Genomic DNA, 17,737 nt, shown 5'->3' on the forward strand with positions numbered 1-17,737 from the left:
CCCCACCGCGGGGGCGGGCCCGGGGTGGGGGGAGGTGGACAGAATGGGTCTGCCTCACTCCCCTCCTGGGCGGGAGGCAGGGGACTGGGTTTATCAGTCCCAGTGAAGCCAGAATTAAAGGAAACTGGGCTGCAGCAAGAGGGATTGGGTTTAGTTCTAAGGAGGAACTGCCCACTGCCCGTTGCAAGCAATGGACCAGAGATGCCACGGGATTGCTCGCGGAGGGAGAGAGGATTCAGGAGAGGGACTGTCGGTTGGCTACACTGGCCTCGGGTGAAGTGGGGCAAGAGTCCTGTCTGGCCCAAGTCTCACCGAGTTCGGTTTCCCCGCCGCGGAAAAGGTTGCCCCTGGATTCTGAGGCACAAATGCTGACGCGGGACGCGCAGAGATGGTCGTCGTCCATGTCCTCGTTGCCATCGCCGTCCTGGGCTCAACAGGACCGGAGTGAGGGGGCGCGGAGCCCCGCGCAGGCGCAGGGGCGGGTGCCGGGAGTTTGCCCAGTCTCCGTCGCCCCCGGCTGGGCTGCCCCGCCCCCGGCTGAAGGGGCCGTGCAGCAGCCCCGAGTGCCGACCCGACCCGCACCGTCTCCCTCCTCTCCAGCCGCGCTCAGCCCAAGAGCGGCCACCACTACCGTAAGAACAACGGGGAAGATAATAGCCAACATTTATTGTGCCCTTGCCTTGGTGCCCGGTGCTGCGCTGAACATTTTACACACATTTACTTACAACTTCAAGAAGCGGGGGCTGTTATCTTCATTTTACAGACGAACACACAGGAATTAAAGTGAATGGTCCGAGGTCCTAGTTCGCCTTCACCTTCCTTCTGGACGCCCTCCCCAACCCCAGCCTCAATCAGTCATCTTTGCTCCCAGGATCCACCCCTACTTTCTAGAATAGAGTTGAACACCAGCTTCCCCCACCCCCACTGCCCCAGCCTCTGGGTCTGAGGTCACAGGGAGGGGAGAACCTCCACCCCCCCCACACCCTTCACTCCCCACCCCCAGCTTGGCCCTCTCGGAATTTGGCTCCACACATCTCCAACTTGTACCGGGCCCCTGAGCCTCCTGCCTCCATCTGGGCACTTCCCCCTCCCCCCAAGCCTGTGCCTGGCACATGGGGATTACAACTGGCACCGGGCTGCCCAGGGAGTAAGGCGATCCACCGCAAGACAGGAAAACCCCGCCCCCACCCCCACCCTGGACTCGGCCTGGGCCCTGGGAGCCCACCCAGCAGCCTTTGCAGGTGGGTTCCTGCATCCCCTTCCTTATCCTGGGGCCAGGTTCCTTGCCAGGGGTCCTCCCAGTTGCCCAGGTGCCCAGCCAGATTTGGCTGGCAGAGGGAAGAACTTGCCACGGACCAGCTCAGTGTGGCCTGGGAAGGGAGCCGGGAGAAGAAAAAGGGAAGGAAAGGGAGGAAGGAGGTGCCAGCACTGTATTCCCTTCCTACGGGCAGCCCCCAGGCTTCACAGCTGGAAAAGCTGGGAGGACCAAGAGAGGAGGGCCTGTGAGGGGCTGGACCCCAAGACAGCATTAGGGGATGGGGGGAGGGGTTGAAGGGAGGGGAGTGCCTAGGGCCGAGAGCATCTGAGCTGCTTGGAGCTGCTTCGTGGCTCTGCAACCTTGGGCAAATGCCTGTCCCTCTCTGGACCTCAGCTTCTCGAACTCTGTTCAGGCTGCTATAACAAAATACCACAGACTGAGTGGCTTATAAACAACAGAAATTGGGTGCCTGGGTGGCTCAGTTGGTTAAGCGACTGTCTTCGGCTCAGGTCATGATCCTGGAGTCCCGGGATCGAGTCCCACGTTGGGCTCCCTGCTCAGTGAGGAGTCTGCTTCTCCCTCTGACCCTCCTCCCTCTCATGCTCTCTGTCTCTCATTCTCTCTCTTGCAAATAAATAAAATCTTAACAACAACGACAACAACAACAGAAATTTGTTTCTCACAGCTCCGAAGGCAGGAAGTCTAAGATCAAGGCACCAGCAGGGTCCTTGAGAACCCTCTTCCTGGTTTGGAGACTGCACTTTCTGTGTCTTCACTGGGTAGAAGGGGCTACAGAGCTCTGTGGGGTCTCTTTCATAAGAGCACTGATTCCATGCATGAGGCTCTGCCCTCAAGAGCTAATCACCTCCCAAAGGCTCCTAATACCATCGCACTAGGGATTCAGATTTCAAATTATAAATTTGGGAGGGACACAGTCAGTCTATGGCACTCCCCATCTGTAGGGAAGGGGGTTAGGACTCCTTGAGAGCCTGTTTGGGGTAAGGAAGGGGGCGGGCTGCGGGCTGGTAAGTCCTGACTGGGAAGATCAGCAGCAGGGCTGGACCACAGCAAGCCCACCGCCACCCTCACCTCAGGAGATGGTCCCTCCTCCTACAGCCTTCCCTCCAGAGCCCCAAAGTTCAGTGGCTCCAGGGCCCTGAGCAGGAAGCATGGCTACCCTTTTCCCAAAGGTCCAAGTCGAGGCCCGCCCCTGAACCAGTCTGGGGCATAGTCACTACTCCTTCCTTCCACAGAGCCTCGGGGCCCATGGAGGGGGTGGGGTGAGTGGAGAGGTATTTGCCTTTGAGCTGTTGTGATCTAAGGGTGGAATTTGGGGCACCAAAGCAGGGGGAAGGCAACTTCTTCATGGCCTTGTGACACTTCACTGAAGCGGCCTCTGTCCCCAAGCCCTGAGAGGGGAGTTTTATCTGGAGCCCAGACCCTCTCCCTGGACAATACACACAGGACCTGCTGCATAATCTGTGGTGTCCAGAGTTTCAAGATGGCAACAGCAGAGCATTAAACCAGGTGGGAAGGCCCCTCTGAGTGTGGGACCCTGTGGACTGCCCACGTGGCAGGCCCACGAAGCTGGCCTGAATCCACACATGTGTGTCTACACATGCTTCTTATTCTCCATGTGACCCTGCCCAGAGCACACACTGTGGGCCCAGCCACCGGCTGTTACAATAATGGTTTGCAGTTCCTTCCTCCCTCGGGCTCCCAGTTCTGCACTACCATGGAGTAGTACACTGAAGTGGCACAGGGGCAGGGCTCGCAGGGGCTGAGAAAGTGGGGCTGGGATGGCAGGTGGTTGGGCTCCAAGTCCCAGGCCCACCACCCTCCCTATCTTGTCCTTACACAGGGAAACAGCAAAGGGAATTGTTCACCTCTTGGTTTGGGGTGAAGGAGGGTGACAGGGTGATTCTCTGATGGGAGCAGGGCTAACCAGGAGAAAACTGGCCTGCTGGTGTCCAAGAAGGATGCAGAAGCTTCCTTTCTGGGGGAGCTTCAAGCCCAGAGATAACTGGCTGGACATGGGGTAGGTGGTGCTCACAACACAAGTACTGGTAGCTGGGGCGGGGGGGGGGGGGGGGGGGGGGGGGGCGGGGTCACATTCAGGTCCAGAGGCTACCTGGGGTCCCACTCCCAAGCTTTGCTGTTGCCTGCTGGGGTAAGGTCTACTGAAGCTAAGAACAGAGAACGGGCTGAACCCACTGCCCAGGAGCAGAGGAAGCCTACAGTGGGAAGGTCTCCGGCCCAGGAGTGGAAGCTAACCTACGAGCTGTACCACTGTGAGGCATGGGGTCCTGCCCAGGGAGCTTCCTTCTCTGGGGTATGGGATAAACTCAGGTCTCAGCTCTGAACCAGAGTTGGGGGTAAGAAGATGCTAAAATCAGTCCTTTAGGCCCTGGAAGGGGTGACGAACCTATGGGTAGTGCCCAGGGAGGCAGACATGGTAGACGCCGTGCAGGCAATCAGGGTGCCCAGGAGTGTGAGCCAGAGTGGGGAGGTACGAACCTCCTGTGTGTGCCAGTAGGAGTATGTAAATGTGTGGAGGAAAGTGTTTTAGAACAAGTGCTAGTATGTGATCATGCATGTTGGGTATGGGGTGTACAGAGTTGCCGGTGCTGCCTTCTCAAGAGGGGGCTCCAAGGGTCAGGTGGCTTCTGGGGTCACACACCTGGGACCCCAGACCCTTCCAGCTAGCTCAGACTCAGGCCAGGCCTCAGCCCACCATTAGGGGGTGTCAGAACGCATAAAGGCCCTCTTCATCAGCACCCCCCCCCGCCCCCAGATTTTAGCCTGTCTGGTAGATGGGGCAGAAGTGAGACACAAGAATGGGCAAGTTCACTCTTGCTGGCTTTCCACAGGGCAGAGCTGCCCAACAGGGCAACTCACTCCCTGACCCCACCTGGTCCAGTCCCTGGCCCTCTGTATGAGCTTTCTGATTCCCCAAGTTGGCGGGGCCCCTGTCCTAAGCTTAGTCTGACACCTTCACGATGGAGAAAGGTACTGCAGAGAGAGGGCTCGCCTCAACACGATGGTGGACTACATTTCCCAGCATGCGCTGCAGCTCCATGTAACCATGTGACTATGTGTTGGCCAATGGAAGGTGGGCAGAGGCCAGGTCCTAGGAAACCTCCTAGGTAACCTTCCACTTGCACTCATTCCCAGTTGGCGGACTGGAGGCTGATGCCCCAGGGCAAACCTCAACTAATATAGGCTCTCGATTGAAGTCACTTGAGGTCTAGGGCCGGGCTGGGACACCCCCTCTTCCCACTCACCCTCTCTAGGTGCTGCAGAAACGGGGAGGACAGCAGGCAGTTAGGGGAGAAGCTTGAGTCCTGGGCCCCCGCCCCTATAGTTCCTCAGCTTCCAGAGCCTAGACCCCCAGGTCAGAGGGAGAAGGCCAGGGGGCACCCAGATGCCCTCAGACCACTGACCCACAGAGCCTTGCGTCCCCAACTCACTGCCATGAATTCTGCCAGGAAGGTGCTGCTGGGGCAGGAGGCTTCTCAGGACACCATCCTCCCGACAGCCCCTCTGGCCAGTCCTCAGGATGAGATCCATAGTCCTGCCTCAGCCTTAGGACATGGGTGCTGCCCTCTGCCTTGGGTCACCTGAGGGTTGGGAGTAGGGATCAGCAGGGGTGTTCTCAGAGGTGTTGGGGAGCAGGCCAGCTGCCACCTGGTCCTGGTACCACAGCTGTTCCGCCAGGCCATTGAGCACGTGGGCAATGTCGGCCAGCCCAGCCCGTCCATCTAGCGTGCGTCCATCTGCCAGCCGCCGGCCTGGCACACTCTTCACCCGCAGGAGGGGCAGTTTCCAGGCCTGCCGGAAGGCTGTGAGATCCCGCTCAGGCACATCTGTTTGCATGTACTGGTCAAATCTGGAGGAGGGTCAAGGAGCCTGGCTGGATGCCTCAGCTTACCGCCCCATCACACCTAGCCTTAGCCCTCCTCGATGGGCTGGTGGAGGGGAGGGCCCCTGCTGCCTTGAAGATGAAGTCCATGGGACTAGACCCCCACAGCTGGGCAGAGGCAGGGTCCCCGGTCCCCTTGCTTCATGCCTTGCCAAGTGTGGCCTCTGCCCCAGGGGCCACCCAAAGGATACTTGGAGCCGATGACCATCCTGACAATACCAGGGGCCTCGCCGGCTACTCGGGCCAGCTGTCCAGGGAGGTCTTCAAAGGAGGCACGGTCGGTGAAGGAGAAGAGGAATAGGAAAGCATCTGTTTTCTCCTTGCAAGTCTGGGGATGGAGAGGCTGATGTGAGACTTGTACCACGGGCCCTGAGAAGTCTCAGCTCACACCCTCCCTCCACAGGCCCAGTCCCCACTGCCAGCTCAGAGCTCTCCCACCTGGGGCAGCACCCTCAGCCCATGCCCACATCTGGCTCCTGCAGACAAGGCAGGCTGGGCTCAGACACTCGGACTCAGAAGTCCATCTCGCAACCAGCCACTCCCGGACCCTCCCAGGCCCACCTGCCTGCTCACCGGCAGCATGTGATCGAACTTTTTGAGTGCAGACTCCCCACAGTCCCAGAACTCAAAGCGGAACATGACAACACGGTCGCTGGCCTGCAGCTTGGCTGGCCAAAATACCACGGTGGTCTGGATGCCTGGGGAGGGTCAGCCATTCAGCATGGGGGAGGCACAGTGGAGAGGGTTAAGGGGACCAGGAAGGAATAGGAAGAAGACACGTCCTTGGTGGGTCACCAGCCTGACAGGGAAGGCATATTCGCTGACCTGGGAGAATTCTCAGTCTGATGGGAGAAACTGACCTGCCCTAGATGAGCCTCCAGTCTGCTGGGGAGATGCAGCCCTAGCCCTAGCCATGACAAAGCAGTTTCACTTGTACGTATAAGGGGACCCAAAGATACTGGATACTGGACACTGTTCCAACCTGCTGGCCAATCAGCATCCAGTGGAAGGAAACAAGAAAGGAAGAGTAGTACTCCCTGAGCACCTTTCTTGTGCCAGCTCCGTACTAGGTCTAGTACTTTGGGGTTGGTACTATTATCTGTGCTGAACGAAGGAAACAGATGTAGTCTCAGAGAAGTGAAGTGACTTTCCAAGGTTGCACAGTAAATGGTGGGACAAGGGCCAGTGTCTCCTCCACTGCAGGGAAGGCCTCCCCGGACGGACTCACCAGTGGTCTCATGGTGTGCCACGGGTACCTCCAGGCCAGCCAGCTTGGCCACCAGGGCTGTCTTGCCCACACCACTCTTGCCAGACACGAAGATCTTGTAGCTGGCTGTGTCAATGGCCACGGGTGGGGGCAGCACTGGTCGCTCCAGCAGCCCTGGGACAAGAAGGGAGCCAGGTGGGGTCAAGTGGTCAACCTGCACTTGCCCCATCAGACCCATCAACTCTAAGAGCTTTTCAGTGCCAGCCAGCCATGGTTCTCTATGCTCATTACAGAGGCCTGGACACAAGCAGGGTCTCTGGGTGAGCTCTGCTAAGAACACCTGTGCTCTGTGAGCTGCACCACGGCCTACTCCAAATAACATCGAATTACTTTTATTTAAAGTTTGATGCATGAGATTATTTTTACTGATACTTTATCACATGTTCTAGATTTCCCACATGTAAAGGCAAGGTTTTTCATAAGTCTTTCCTCATTGGAGAAATATCAGCAAAAATATTCTCAATTACTATAAATAAACTCAGTAGAATCAATATATCAAGATCTTTATGAATGCTTTTAACTAACTTGAAAAAAAATTTAATTATGATACATCCATAGGCTTAGGACCTTAAAGTCCTAAGTTGTGGGTTGCCCTCTCATTCTCTGGTCTTAAGCTTTCTGATGCTTTGTTTCTTCTGTCCAGAGCTGAGCCCCCACAGCAGATGCCAGGCCCCTCTGCTGACCTGCCAGTCCAACCTTGGGTGAGTTGGCTTCATCCTGGGAAACATGAATGTCTTGTCTTAGAGACAGCAGGATATAGAAGAGGCTTGCCTCTACTTACTAGGCTGGATCTTGGAGAAGTCCGTAAGGTGTACTGTTGAGGGTAATTGGGAGTCTGTTGTATAACGTGCCCAGCAGAGGGCCTGGCACCCAGTGAGAACTCAATCAACAGCCTCTCTGGTGACAGTGGTTCTTGGCAGGGTTTCCGCTGTTTCCATGTTCCTGGTCTGATGATGGAATTAACTCTAAGGTGATTCCGTGGCGGAGTCCCCAGGGATAGGGCTTCCAGGAGTCCCCAAGGCTGAGGAGTGCAGCAAAGCAGGCCCTCACTGCCCTACTTCTTTGCTTCCCCCCCCCCCCCCCCCCCAGGGAACAAAAGGCGAACAGACTTGGGCGGCAGACACTTACCAAACACCCGTCTGCAGTTCTTGCGGAGGATGCAGGCCAGGTACTCCTTGCCCTCGGCGCTCTCGTGCCAGTCTGGAACAATCACCGAGCCCGGGGCAGGTGGTCTGGCCATGGCTGGGCGCCCCGACCGGGTAGGGAGATGGCAGAACGCTGAGTAGGGGATGGGAGAGGGTAACTGTCCCGAGCTGGACCTGTGATCCCTCTCAACCTGCTCTCTGACTCTCCCTTGGAGCCCCAGCTCCCTCCTTGGGGTGGGGGATCAGCTATGGCCCCCCAGCCTTATCTCCATTAGCGCTATTGGAGCCCGAGCTTCCTTTCAGTCCTGGAGAGTTCCACACTCCCCGTCTCCCTCTTATTACCCAGAAGCTGCAATCCCAGAGTCTCTTCTTCCCCATATTGTTCCCTGGGGAAATACTTATCCCACTATTGCCTCGTGGCGGGGGGGGGGGGGGCGATTTACACAGCCCTCCCCTCCTTTGTCATCTCGGGGCGGGGGCGGGGGGGCTGTGTTAACACAGCCCTGCTTTTCCTCTGCCTCGATCCCGACTCCCTGGGCCATCCAGCCCTCACCATCAGCAGGTCCTGTCGGCGAACGGGCCCGGGCGGAGCTGGTCCCTTTAAAAGCCCAGCCCGCTCGGACTGCTTCCGCCCTGCCGGCGTCCGGCTTCGGAGCCCCGCCCCACGCCCAGGCGCGCGTGCTTGAGGCGCATGTGCGGAGGCTGTTGTCAGGGAGACGTCGGGGGCGGGGCTGTCCCCTCAAGTTCGCCGCTACCACTGCGCAGCGACACCCCCTGGACGGGGCCTTCCCCATCACTCGGTTCGATCCCCCCAAGCTTTCCTCCAAAACCTGATCAAGTCCCTCGCCTCCAGGAGCCTTCTCTGCCTCTCAGTGCCTTAGTCTCCTTTCTATAAAGTGGAAGTAAAATTTACTTCCTAGGGTTTGTTGTTTTGTTTTTACAACAGCGCTCGGCCCATAGCAGTGCTCAGTAAATTATTATCGCTGCTGTTACTGTCACTCTATTAATTCCGCTCGGCAGGACATAAGAGATGAGTTAAACACCTCTGGCTTCACAAGTGGGGAAACAGCAGCTCAGAGCGGTTAAGGGACTCGCTCAAGGTTTTAAAAATGAGTCAAGAGGCCCACCGTTTTGTACTGGCCAGTCATTCATTATTGATTGATTCATCCCATTCATTCAACAAATAATTACTGAGCACCTACTATGTGTTCCCCCCGTCCTACGCGCTGGCAATACAAAGACTACCCAGAAGTACTCCCCTCCTGGGGCTGACATTTCAGCACTGAGGCCTTGAGCCCCTCTCCACGGTTCCAACAATGGGCACCGGCCTGTCACTAGAAGGTGGGTGCTCAGTAAATCCCTGTTAGTGGGACAGGATGCAGGTGGGTCCTTCCTCAGAGGTTGTCTATTATGCTTGATTTTCACCAGTATCTCCTTCAGGGCCTTCATGTAGGACAAATCCTTGTTTTGTAAGGAATCTATAAGTTAACTTTTATTGAAGGCTAACTAAGTGCCAGACAGTGGAGGTTTTATAGAGGCGACCTCATTTAATTTCATAAACAAGCCTGTGTAGGAAATATTATCCCTCTTGTCTTTTACAGAAGAGGGAACTCAGAGACATTGTGATTATCAAAGGTCACATCACACAGATGGTCAGTGGGAAAGCTAGACTTGGAACCCAGGGTTTTTGGACTCTGAGCATCTATCCTGCCAGACTGAGTCTCATGTTTTTTACACTCTGCCCCCAGCCACTAGGAGGGCTCTTCATAGTAACGCTGAAAGCAGCCAGAGGGCCATGAACCCACAAATCACTGCAGCCCATTATGTCCAAGAGAGTAGAGGGGATGCGGCTGTGTGAGACAGGGCACTTGCTCTCAACTTGCTTCCATGGCAGCCGGGCAGAAACACAACTGAATACCCATTCCTATGAGATTCTGCCCCTTGAAACCCTTGCCCACACTCCCAGGTTGCTCAGCTCCCTTTCCTGCAGTTCTTACCGCATCAGCCCAGAGTCAGGATTGGTCACACTGTGTGGAGCGCTCTCTCTCCGTGGCAGGGCTCAGATCTGACTTACAGGCTTCACATTTAGCCCTGCTCTGTCTTGGCTCTTGGAGGGCTCAGGGAGAGTGTGAGGAAACGAAGCAACTTGGCAGAATGAGTTTGCCGGTTCACCTGGAGGCCAGATGTGAAGGCCTCTTGGAGAGGGAGGCTGGTGATCAGAGTTAGTGGCCAGAGGTTTTAGGGGAATCAGCCTTCACTGCCCTCAGGAGCGCCTGAGGGGACGTTTCAGTGAGCATCAGGAGCCTGTTCAAAACATGGATTCTTGGGGTCCATTCTCCAGAGATTCTGCTTTAGGGGGCCAGATGGGTCTGTAAGCTTGCACATTTAACAAGAGCACTGGGCGGTTTAGAAAGTAGGTTCTGCATCAGCCTGCGGGGGCTGCCATAACAATACCACAGACTGGGTGGCTTAAACAACAGAAATCTATTTTCTCACAGTTCTGGCAGCTGGAAGTCCAAACTCAAGGTACCAGCAGGGTTGGTTTCCGGTGAGGCCTTTCTCCCTGGCTTGCAGGCAGCCGCTCTGTGCAAACACACACCCTTGGTGTGTCTTCCTCTTAAAAGGACACCAGTATTACTGGATCAGGGCCCCGCCCTGATTACCTCATTTAATCTTTACTACCCTCTTTAAGGCCTTATCTCCGAGTAAGTCACACTGGGGGTTAGGGCTTTAACACATGGATTTTGGTTGGTGGTGAAGAGGGAGACACACGATTCAGTCCATAGCAAGTCCACAGATCTCACGTAAACACTGCTGCTGGTGGCAGGAAGCCAGTCAAGGGTTAGAGCCTGGGAGTGAGGTGGTCAGAATTTCATTTCGGAAGGATTCTTGTGGACCATTTTGGTCTGGTGAGTTCCGCTTTCCTGTGCCCCCTCCGACCATTAAATTGAGTGTCCCCCTGAGCAAGATGCTTTTCCCCTTAAGGCCTAAGGTGAAGCAGGTGAACCATCTATCTAAAGGCCTTTCTGGTGTAAAACCTCCTGATTAATCCATTAATTTCTTCATGGTTTGGTCTCTCTCCATCCCCCAAGCTGATTGAGCATCTTCTGGACAAGGCCCTATAAGGCCTAGAGAGGATTTATCAAGGCAGGGAGGGACAATCACCTGCCTGAAGTAGATGGCCCAGGTGGGCAGACACACGGACCTGAGGATCTCGGGGGCAGGGGTGAGTGGGACACCCAGGGAGTGTAAGTGGAGAAGGGACGATCGGATTTGTTTCTCTTCTCTTCTCTGCCTGGACACTGCAGCTGTGTCCTGAAGCGTTTGCCAGCTTGCCTTCTGGAATGCCACAGAGGCACCCGAGTGGTCTTTAGGCAACATAAATCTGGCAATGTTACACCCATGCTTAGAGTTTTCCAGTAGTTTTCACTGCACTCAGAATGAATCCAAACCTTGTGCCCTCAAGGCCTTTTGCGACTGGCCCCTGACCACCTCGTACTTTGAGCGGTCACTCTCTTCCCCTTGCCTACCGCACTCCAGTGAGCCTGGCCTTCTCCTGTTCCCACACAGGGCCCCTGCACTGCAGTGCCCACCACCTGGTGCTCTCTGCATCTCCCCCACTAATGTCCCGTGCGTGGCTGCTTCACCTGTGCGGAGACCTGCCTCCTCCCCCACGCAAGGCCATGCCCTTACCCGCTAGGCTCACTCCTTCATGGCATCCTGTTCTTGATTCTGAAATTTTACTTTTTAAAGATTTTTAAGTAATCTCTCCACCCAACATGGGGTTTGAACTTACAACCCTGAGAGCAAGAATCACATGCTCTACCGACGGAGCCAGCCAGGCGCCTCTTGCTTCTGAAATTTTAAATTGATTGTCGGTCTCTCTCACCAGAACATAAGCTCCATGAGCATAGGGCCTTGTCTTTTTGTTCTGGTCCAACCCCGTTTCGGTTTGCTCGACCTGCAGTAATGAAGTACCACAGACTACGTGGCTTACACAACACAAATGTGTTTTCTCATTTCTGGAGGTTGGAGGTGATAGATGGAGGAGTTGCTAGGGGTGGGAGGGAAGGGTCTGCTCAGGCCTCTGTCTCTCTGGCTTGTAGGTGACCATCCTCTCTCCATGTCTTCACACTGCCTTCCCTCTGTATGAGTCTGAGTCCAAATTTGCTCTTTTTAGAAGGACTCGAATCATACTGGATCAGAGCCCACCCTAATGGCCTCATTTTAACTTAATCGCCTCAGTAAAGACCCTATCTCCAAATATGATTACAATCCGAGGTACTAGGGGTTAGGACTTCAACATAAGAATTCGGGGAGGGGGGCGGAAGGATATAATTCAGCCCATAATAATCCCTACTAGCTAGAGTATGTCTGACACAGTAAAAGCTCAAAAGAAACGTGTCGGCTGACTGGCTGTGGCTGCAGCTTGGGAAATGGCCTGAAGGGGATGTGCCTGGAAGAAGGACCAGTTAGGAAGCTGGGCAAACATTCCAGGCCTGGGTGGATGAAGACGTGTACTTGTCAAGTGTGTACGAACACTCCCAGGCCAGGCCAGACACTGCGAAGACCACTGTGAAGTAGATACAGACCCTGCCCTTGTGGATCCGACACTGGTGGGGGCTGTAATCAAATAACCAGGCAACTGCACTTAGAAGCAGGGCAGTAGGGTAGAGAGGAAGGGCAGATTGGAAACGTCCAGATTCTGTTTAAATAGAAGATTTGGGGCTGGAGCTGCCAAATCATCCCCAGGGAGTTCTTTTGAGCCTGGAATGTGCCAGGCCTGTGCTTGGCAGCCAGGCTAGTGTCCTTGACCTGGACAGCCTCATGCATCACTTCCTGCTTACAACCCTCTACACCTGCACCTAGAGTCATGTCCCCCCACCGCCACCATGGCCACAAGGGCCACCTGCACCCTCTGCCTTCACTCACACACTCCAGACATGCTGGCCTTTCCTCTGCTCCTTGAACTTGTCAAGTTCATGCCTGCCTCGGGGCCTTTGTTGTTGTTCTCTCTGCACAGCTGCTCTTATATTCAGGTAAAATGTCAGCTGAAATGTCACCTCCTCGGAAAGGCCTCCTCTGATGAGTCCAAGCCCATCCCGTTATTTTCTTCATGGTCCTCATCTGGAACAACCCTGCTCAGCTCTTTGCACATCTGTCCCTTCTCCCTCACCCCCCACTGAAATGTCAACTCCACAGGCAGGGTCTGGCATTACATTAACGCAGGGGTGAGCGCCAGCCCCCTCCTCTCTCGATCCAGTCAGCCACCAGGGGCTGAGTTTTCTCCCTATACATTTAAACAGCCTCTCGTGGTCCAGACCCCACTCCTGCCTGCCTCTCATCTCCAATGCATTCTCCAGTTCTGCCCTGTGCACTCGGGTCACACTGACCTTCTCAAGGTTCCGGAAGGGCTGGTCACACTTGGATTTCTGTGACTTTGCGAAGGCTAGTCCCTCTACCGGAATACCCTTCTCCTTTCTCCCTCTGGCACTGGCCACAGCACCTCTCACCCTTGGTTCTTGCGATTCCCTAGCACTTTATCTGATTTCTTTCCTTCCAACTGGAGCAAGTACAAGCTTTTACCTTCACCGAAATAGAACTTTGTTTCCTGACTTGATTTAATCTGTCTGCAGCCATTTTAATCCAATAATTTCCCGGTGAACTTGAATTCAGTTGACTTCTCATTCTCTACAGTTTAAACTCAATCTCCTCAAGGTTGTTTCTTCCCATCTCCCCCTCCTCTGGCCCTGGGGCTCATGTTCAATGTGTAGGAGGGCTTACCCAAATGCCAGGAAAGCATGTCTGGGGAGGGGGGCACCCATTCGTTGGATGTCCTCTGTTCTGGACCCTTGTGGGCCTCCTGTTCCAGGGAGAACTCTCTTCCATAATTCTGCCACAGCCCCATCTATGCTGGCCTCTCCTCCCACTGTGGCTTCTGGTCATAAGCTTCTTTCCCTCCTACATTTGAGGGGATGACCCCTGGTTATCAAATCCATACGGGTCACTCTGCACTGCCCTTGGCTCCAAATACCAGCCCTTCTGGATATGCCAGACCTCCCACAGCTCCTCTGCACCTTTCCTGGACCACAGTGAGTCAGTCTTTCCCAGTGTGAGGCCTAGAGGCCTGCCAACATCCTGCATGATTGACTGCCCCAGGCCAGGCGTGGGATCTCCCAGGAAGGCTTTATTCTCATCTGCCCCTTGCCTCAGTTCAGTGGGGTGAGGCTGGGGCACGGAGAAACCCATCTCTTAGCTCTTTCTGGTTCTGAACAACTCTCCTGCCTGACTGGCTATGTTGGTTACAGACAGTTCTCTATCTCCTTTGTTATCTTCCTAGTCTGGTACCTAGACCGTCTTTGGCTTCTGAAGCTCAGGATTTGTCATCTTTGTTCAGCCTAATGTGATACCTCTCTGGTTTGCGATGAGGCTGTGAGCAACTCTAGGGGCAGGTCTCTTTTCAGCCATCTGTGTCCCAGCACCTCGAGGGTCAGTACCTGCTCAGGGAAAGGTGTGCTGAGAATGAATGATCCTCAGGGCAGTGCTGGGCTCTCTTGGCCTTGCTGATGGGTGGGCAGAAGCTTCTTTCTTCCAGGTTTCTGCCTGGTAAGGCCTGGCCCCCAGCCCTCTTTCTCTTCCCTGCAGTGGGTGGGCAGACAGGTTCCCTGAGGGGGAAATGGCACACTCTGCCAGGCCTCTTAGGCATTTTCTTCTAACATCAGCTCAGCTTTGTGCATGCTGACAGGGCCTGGGCCCAGAGCCCAGCCCGGTGGGGAAAACTGGCTTTCCCACAGCTGGGGGCTGGGGCAGAGAGGGCAGGGGGCCAGCCCGGGGGTGGTGCTCAGAAATGTGGCAGAGTCCAGGGATGGGGTCCTACCCTGGCTTTACCAACGGAGGGAGGGGAGAAATGGGCATTTTTCTCCTCCAGCCCATTCAGTTTCCCTCTGAAGACAGCTTCTCATAGAGTGCCCAGGACGCAAAGCCTTTCACTGGGTGCCCCCAAGTGGTCTTTTGGGGAAGCGCACCCATTTCACAGTTACTGCCGGATCCAACTGAATTGCTAACCTGAGAGGCTAGCGCATTGCCGCCATGTTAGTGATAAAGCTGAGCCTCGGATGAGGTCAAGGGACTCCTATGTGCTCTTTCTGCCCTTGAGTTGTGGGATGACTTGTCTCAGCCCGAAGTGACAGTACCAGCTTTTGAACCAAGGTCTCTTCTGGGTGAAAGTCAGTCCATGTCCCTGTCCTGCAGCCTCTCTAGGAAGCCCTTTCTGGGTTGAAAGGGCATGGAGGGGTCCCTTGGTCCCATTCTTGATCTGACGCTTACATCGTTTGTCATCCCCTCCCATGCAAGTTATCAATCTCTGCTTGGGCCCTTCCAGCCATGGTGGAATCACGAACTCGCAGAGCACCTACAAGAGCTCTGGGCCGCTGTCGGCAGTGGTGTATCGTGGGGGGAGGGACAGTTACTGCCACTGAGGGCAGAAGGCGGACCGGAGCTAGAGATGCTCCCCCGTCTCTGGGGAGGTGGGAAGGCACAGAGGCGCAAGGGTGATCACCGGTCCCCCGTGGCAGCACCATGGCAGCACCACCAGCCAGCCAAACAGCCTGCAAGATTTTGAGGTGATGCCGCCTGTCCTGCTGGAGGCTGGCCTTTCACGGGTTCCCAGATGATGGTGATGGGAGGCAAAGCCTCCGGCTGCAGGGCTCACTGAGGGTAGTGACAAGTGCAAGGCCTTGGTCTCCTTGCCTGAGTCAGTGATTCCTGCACTGCCTGCCCACAGAGCCTGCTGGAGAAAAGCGGTAAAGGCCTGGGAAGGAGAAAGGGCAGTGTGGAGCTGCCCTTCCCCTGGCTAGGAGCTGTCATTTAGATTAAATGTGCACAGGCCTCTGGCCCGTCGATACCCAGAGGAGTGGCCCGGGAATCTTGTGCTAGGCCTGCATGGGAAGGCAGTGGCTGCCGCCTCCTGCCAGGCCTTGGGGGAATCATGGATCTTCTCTGAGCTGTGTTCTCCTTGACTTTAAGGGTTCTCCCCAAATGGGCACATCCCCTCTTCTCTGCTCCCACACACCCTCTGACCTGAGGCTGATCATGTTGCTGTCTCCATGTTCAGGTCATCTCTGGAGTAGGAGCATGCCCATCAGTGGTTAGGAGCATGGCTGGTGGCAGGGACAGAGTGCATCAGGATGCTGTCTGGGAGGCTTACAGGCCAACCTATCCTGAAGGCTGGGCATGTGGGGGCCCTCCCCAGGCACTGATGTTTGCCTCCTTCCCCAGGACCGCGGATCAGCCCTGGCACCCGACCCACCAAACACTGCCTCCTCTACAACATTCCACAGACTGCCCAGGCAATGCCTGAATTTCCCCAACAGTGCCGAACTGGTTCTATCTGATACATATAGCTCTGACCATAACAGAGTTCTTCCCAAATAGGCGGAAATCTCTTTTCCAGAGCTTCTACCCACTGGACCTTGTTCAGCCCAACAGACCCACAATAAGCACATCCAACCCTTCCACAAGGGCAACTGTAAAAGAATACAAAAGAGTCATTCTACCTCTTGCCAACTCAGTAGCAGCCAGCACATGGCGCTGCACCCTTTGCACCCAGGACCCTTCCGCAGGCCACGTTCTAGTTTGCTGTGTCTCTCAAAGTACAGGAAACTGAATAGACGGCATCAGACTACATGCTGTTAGAAATGGAAGTTTCATGCCACAGCTGATCCGTGGTCCTGGGGAAGGAGGCAAACATCAGTGCGTGGGGAGGGCCCCCACAGCACCTGAGCCTGGGACAAAGTCAGTACACAGTACGCGCTGAATGAAAAGAACATAATGGTGCTTGGCACAAAGACCCATGGGTATAAGAAACTGGCACACAGTCAGCAAGTGGCTTCAGCACTGGGGCAGCCCCCTACCCTTGTGGTGCCTATCTCCTCCCAGGCCCCGACGCCGCTGGGCAGACTCATGTCGTCAGTCCCCAACTGACACTTCCAGACTGGGAGCCAACTAAGTGTGCCCTTGAATCCAGGCAGAAGAACACCTTATGCGCCAGAGGCAGAATTCAACTAGCAAACCAAGGAATTGAAGTCCAAAAGGGAGATTAAACAATGAGACAATTCTGACCTGATTTACGGCAGCAGCTGCTACTTACTGCTCTCAAGAGGCAAAAGCCTCAGAGGTTCTCACGCTGACATCTAAAAGATGACCCAGACAACCAGCCAGACACGCATAATCCTTACCAGGGGCATGCTTGTAGCAATGTACACAGTGAGCCCAGCTCTTTCCTTCCCGATCCTTTTTCTTCAAGGGTTCATTATAAATAATAGCCACCATCTACTGAGCACTTACCATGTGCCAGGCACTGTGCCTAGTGCTTTCATATACAACCTCAGTTAATCCCCATGATCCTTTAAGACAGAAACAACTATATTTACAGATGAGAAAACTTGTATCCAAGGTTAAGCAGTAAGCAGGGGAAGGCAGGATTAGAACATAGGCCTCTAAGGGCTTCAGGCCTATGTTTCTAACCACGATTTGCTATGCTGTTTCAAGATCCTGGGGCCCTGTGACCTCCTCCTTGCTTAGGAGGCCAGCGATGATGTGGTTGTTTTCCTGGTCCCTGGGCCTCTGCTCCAAACTCATCACCTCTCTTGGGTCTCCACTACAGGGTGGTACCTGAGGCTCTGAAATGCCAAGTCCTTCAACCATGACAGAGAGTTGCTTTATTATTAAACGGAACTGTCCCCTGGGAAAGGGCAACTCTCCACCTCTACCCCAAAACACAACCCTCCTAGAGGAGGGGAAGTTTTCCAACTACCTCGCTTCCAACTTCAATCTCCAACCTCAACTGCTTGCCATTAAGGTTGTTTCTTCTTTTCTACTAATAAAACAGTTAAGACAATTCTGTCCATTTTGTTTTATTTGTTAAATTGCTAAAAAGTCATTGGGGAAAACCTCAACAAAAAATGAAATTGACAGATTTAAATATCAACGAAGTCCACTTTTCATTCCTACACTGTAACGTGCCTAAAATGACCATCTCAGGGTAAGCCGCCAGGGACCCCTGAGTTGTATGGGAAACATCACTCACAGCACCAGCTTCGCCAGGGCACGGCAGGTGTGCGCGGACATGAACCCTGCTTGGTGGG

The 17,737-nt window shown here is 54.7% G+C and overlaps 1 protein-coding gene across 1 annotated transcript; it reads right to left on the bottom strand.

Moving 5' to 3' along the window:
- Positions 1 to 1,885: 1,885 nt before the first annotated feature.
- CPLANE2 (ciliogenesis and planar polarity effector 2) lies at positions 1,886 to 8,286 on the bottom strand. The gene is made up of 6 exons (XM_027581904.2): positions 8,146 to 8,286; positions 7,576 to 7,725; positions 6,409 to 6,561; positions 5,754 to 5,878; positions 5,372 to 5,508; positions 1,886 to 5,147 (listed from the first exon to the last, which is right to left on the bottom strand). Exons 2-6 carry the CDS (start codon positions 7,685 to 7,687, stop codon positions 4,844 to 4,846), a joined length of 831 nt encoding a protein of 276 aa, XP_027437705.1. The 5' UTR covers positions 7,688 to 7,725; positions 8,146 to 8,286; the 3' UTR covers positions 1,886 to 4,843.
- Positions 8,287 to 17,737: the final 9,451 nt, after the last annotated feature.

The sequence above is a fragment of the Zalophus californianus genome, chromosome 4, assembly GCF_009762305.2.
Source record: "Zalophus californianus isolate mZalCal1 chromosome 4, mZalCal1.pri.v2, whole genome shotgun sequence".
Taxonomy (NCBI): Eukaryota; Metazoa; Chordata; class Mammalia; order Carnivora; family Otariidae; genus Zalophus; species Zalophus californianus.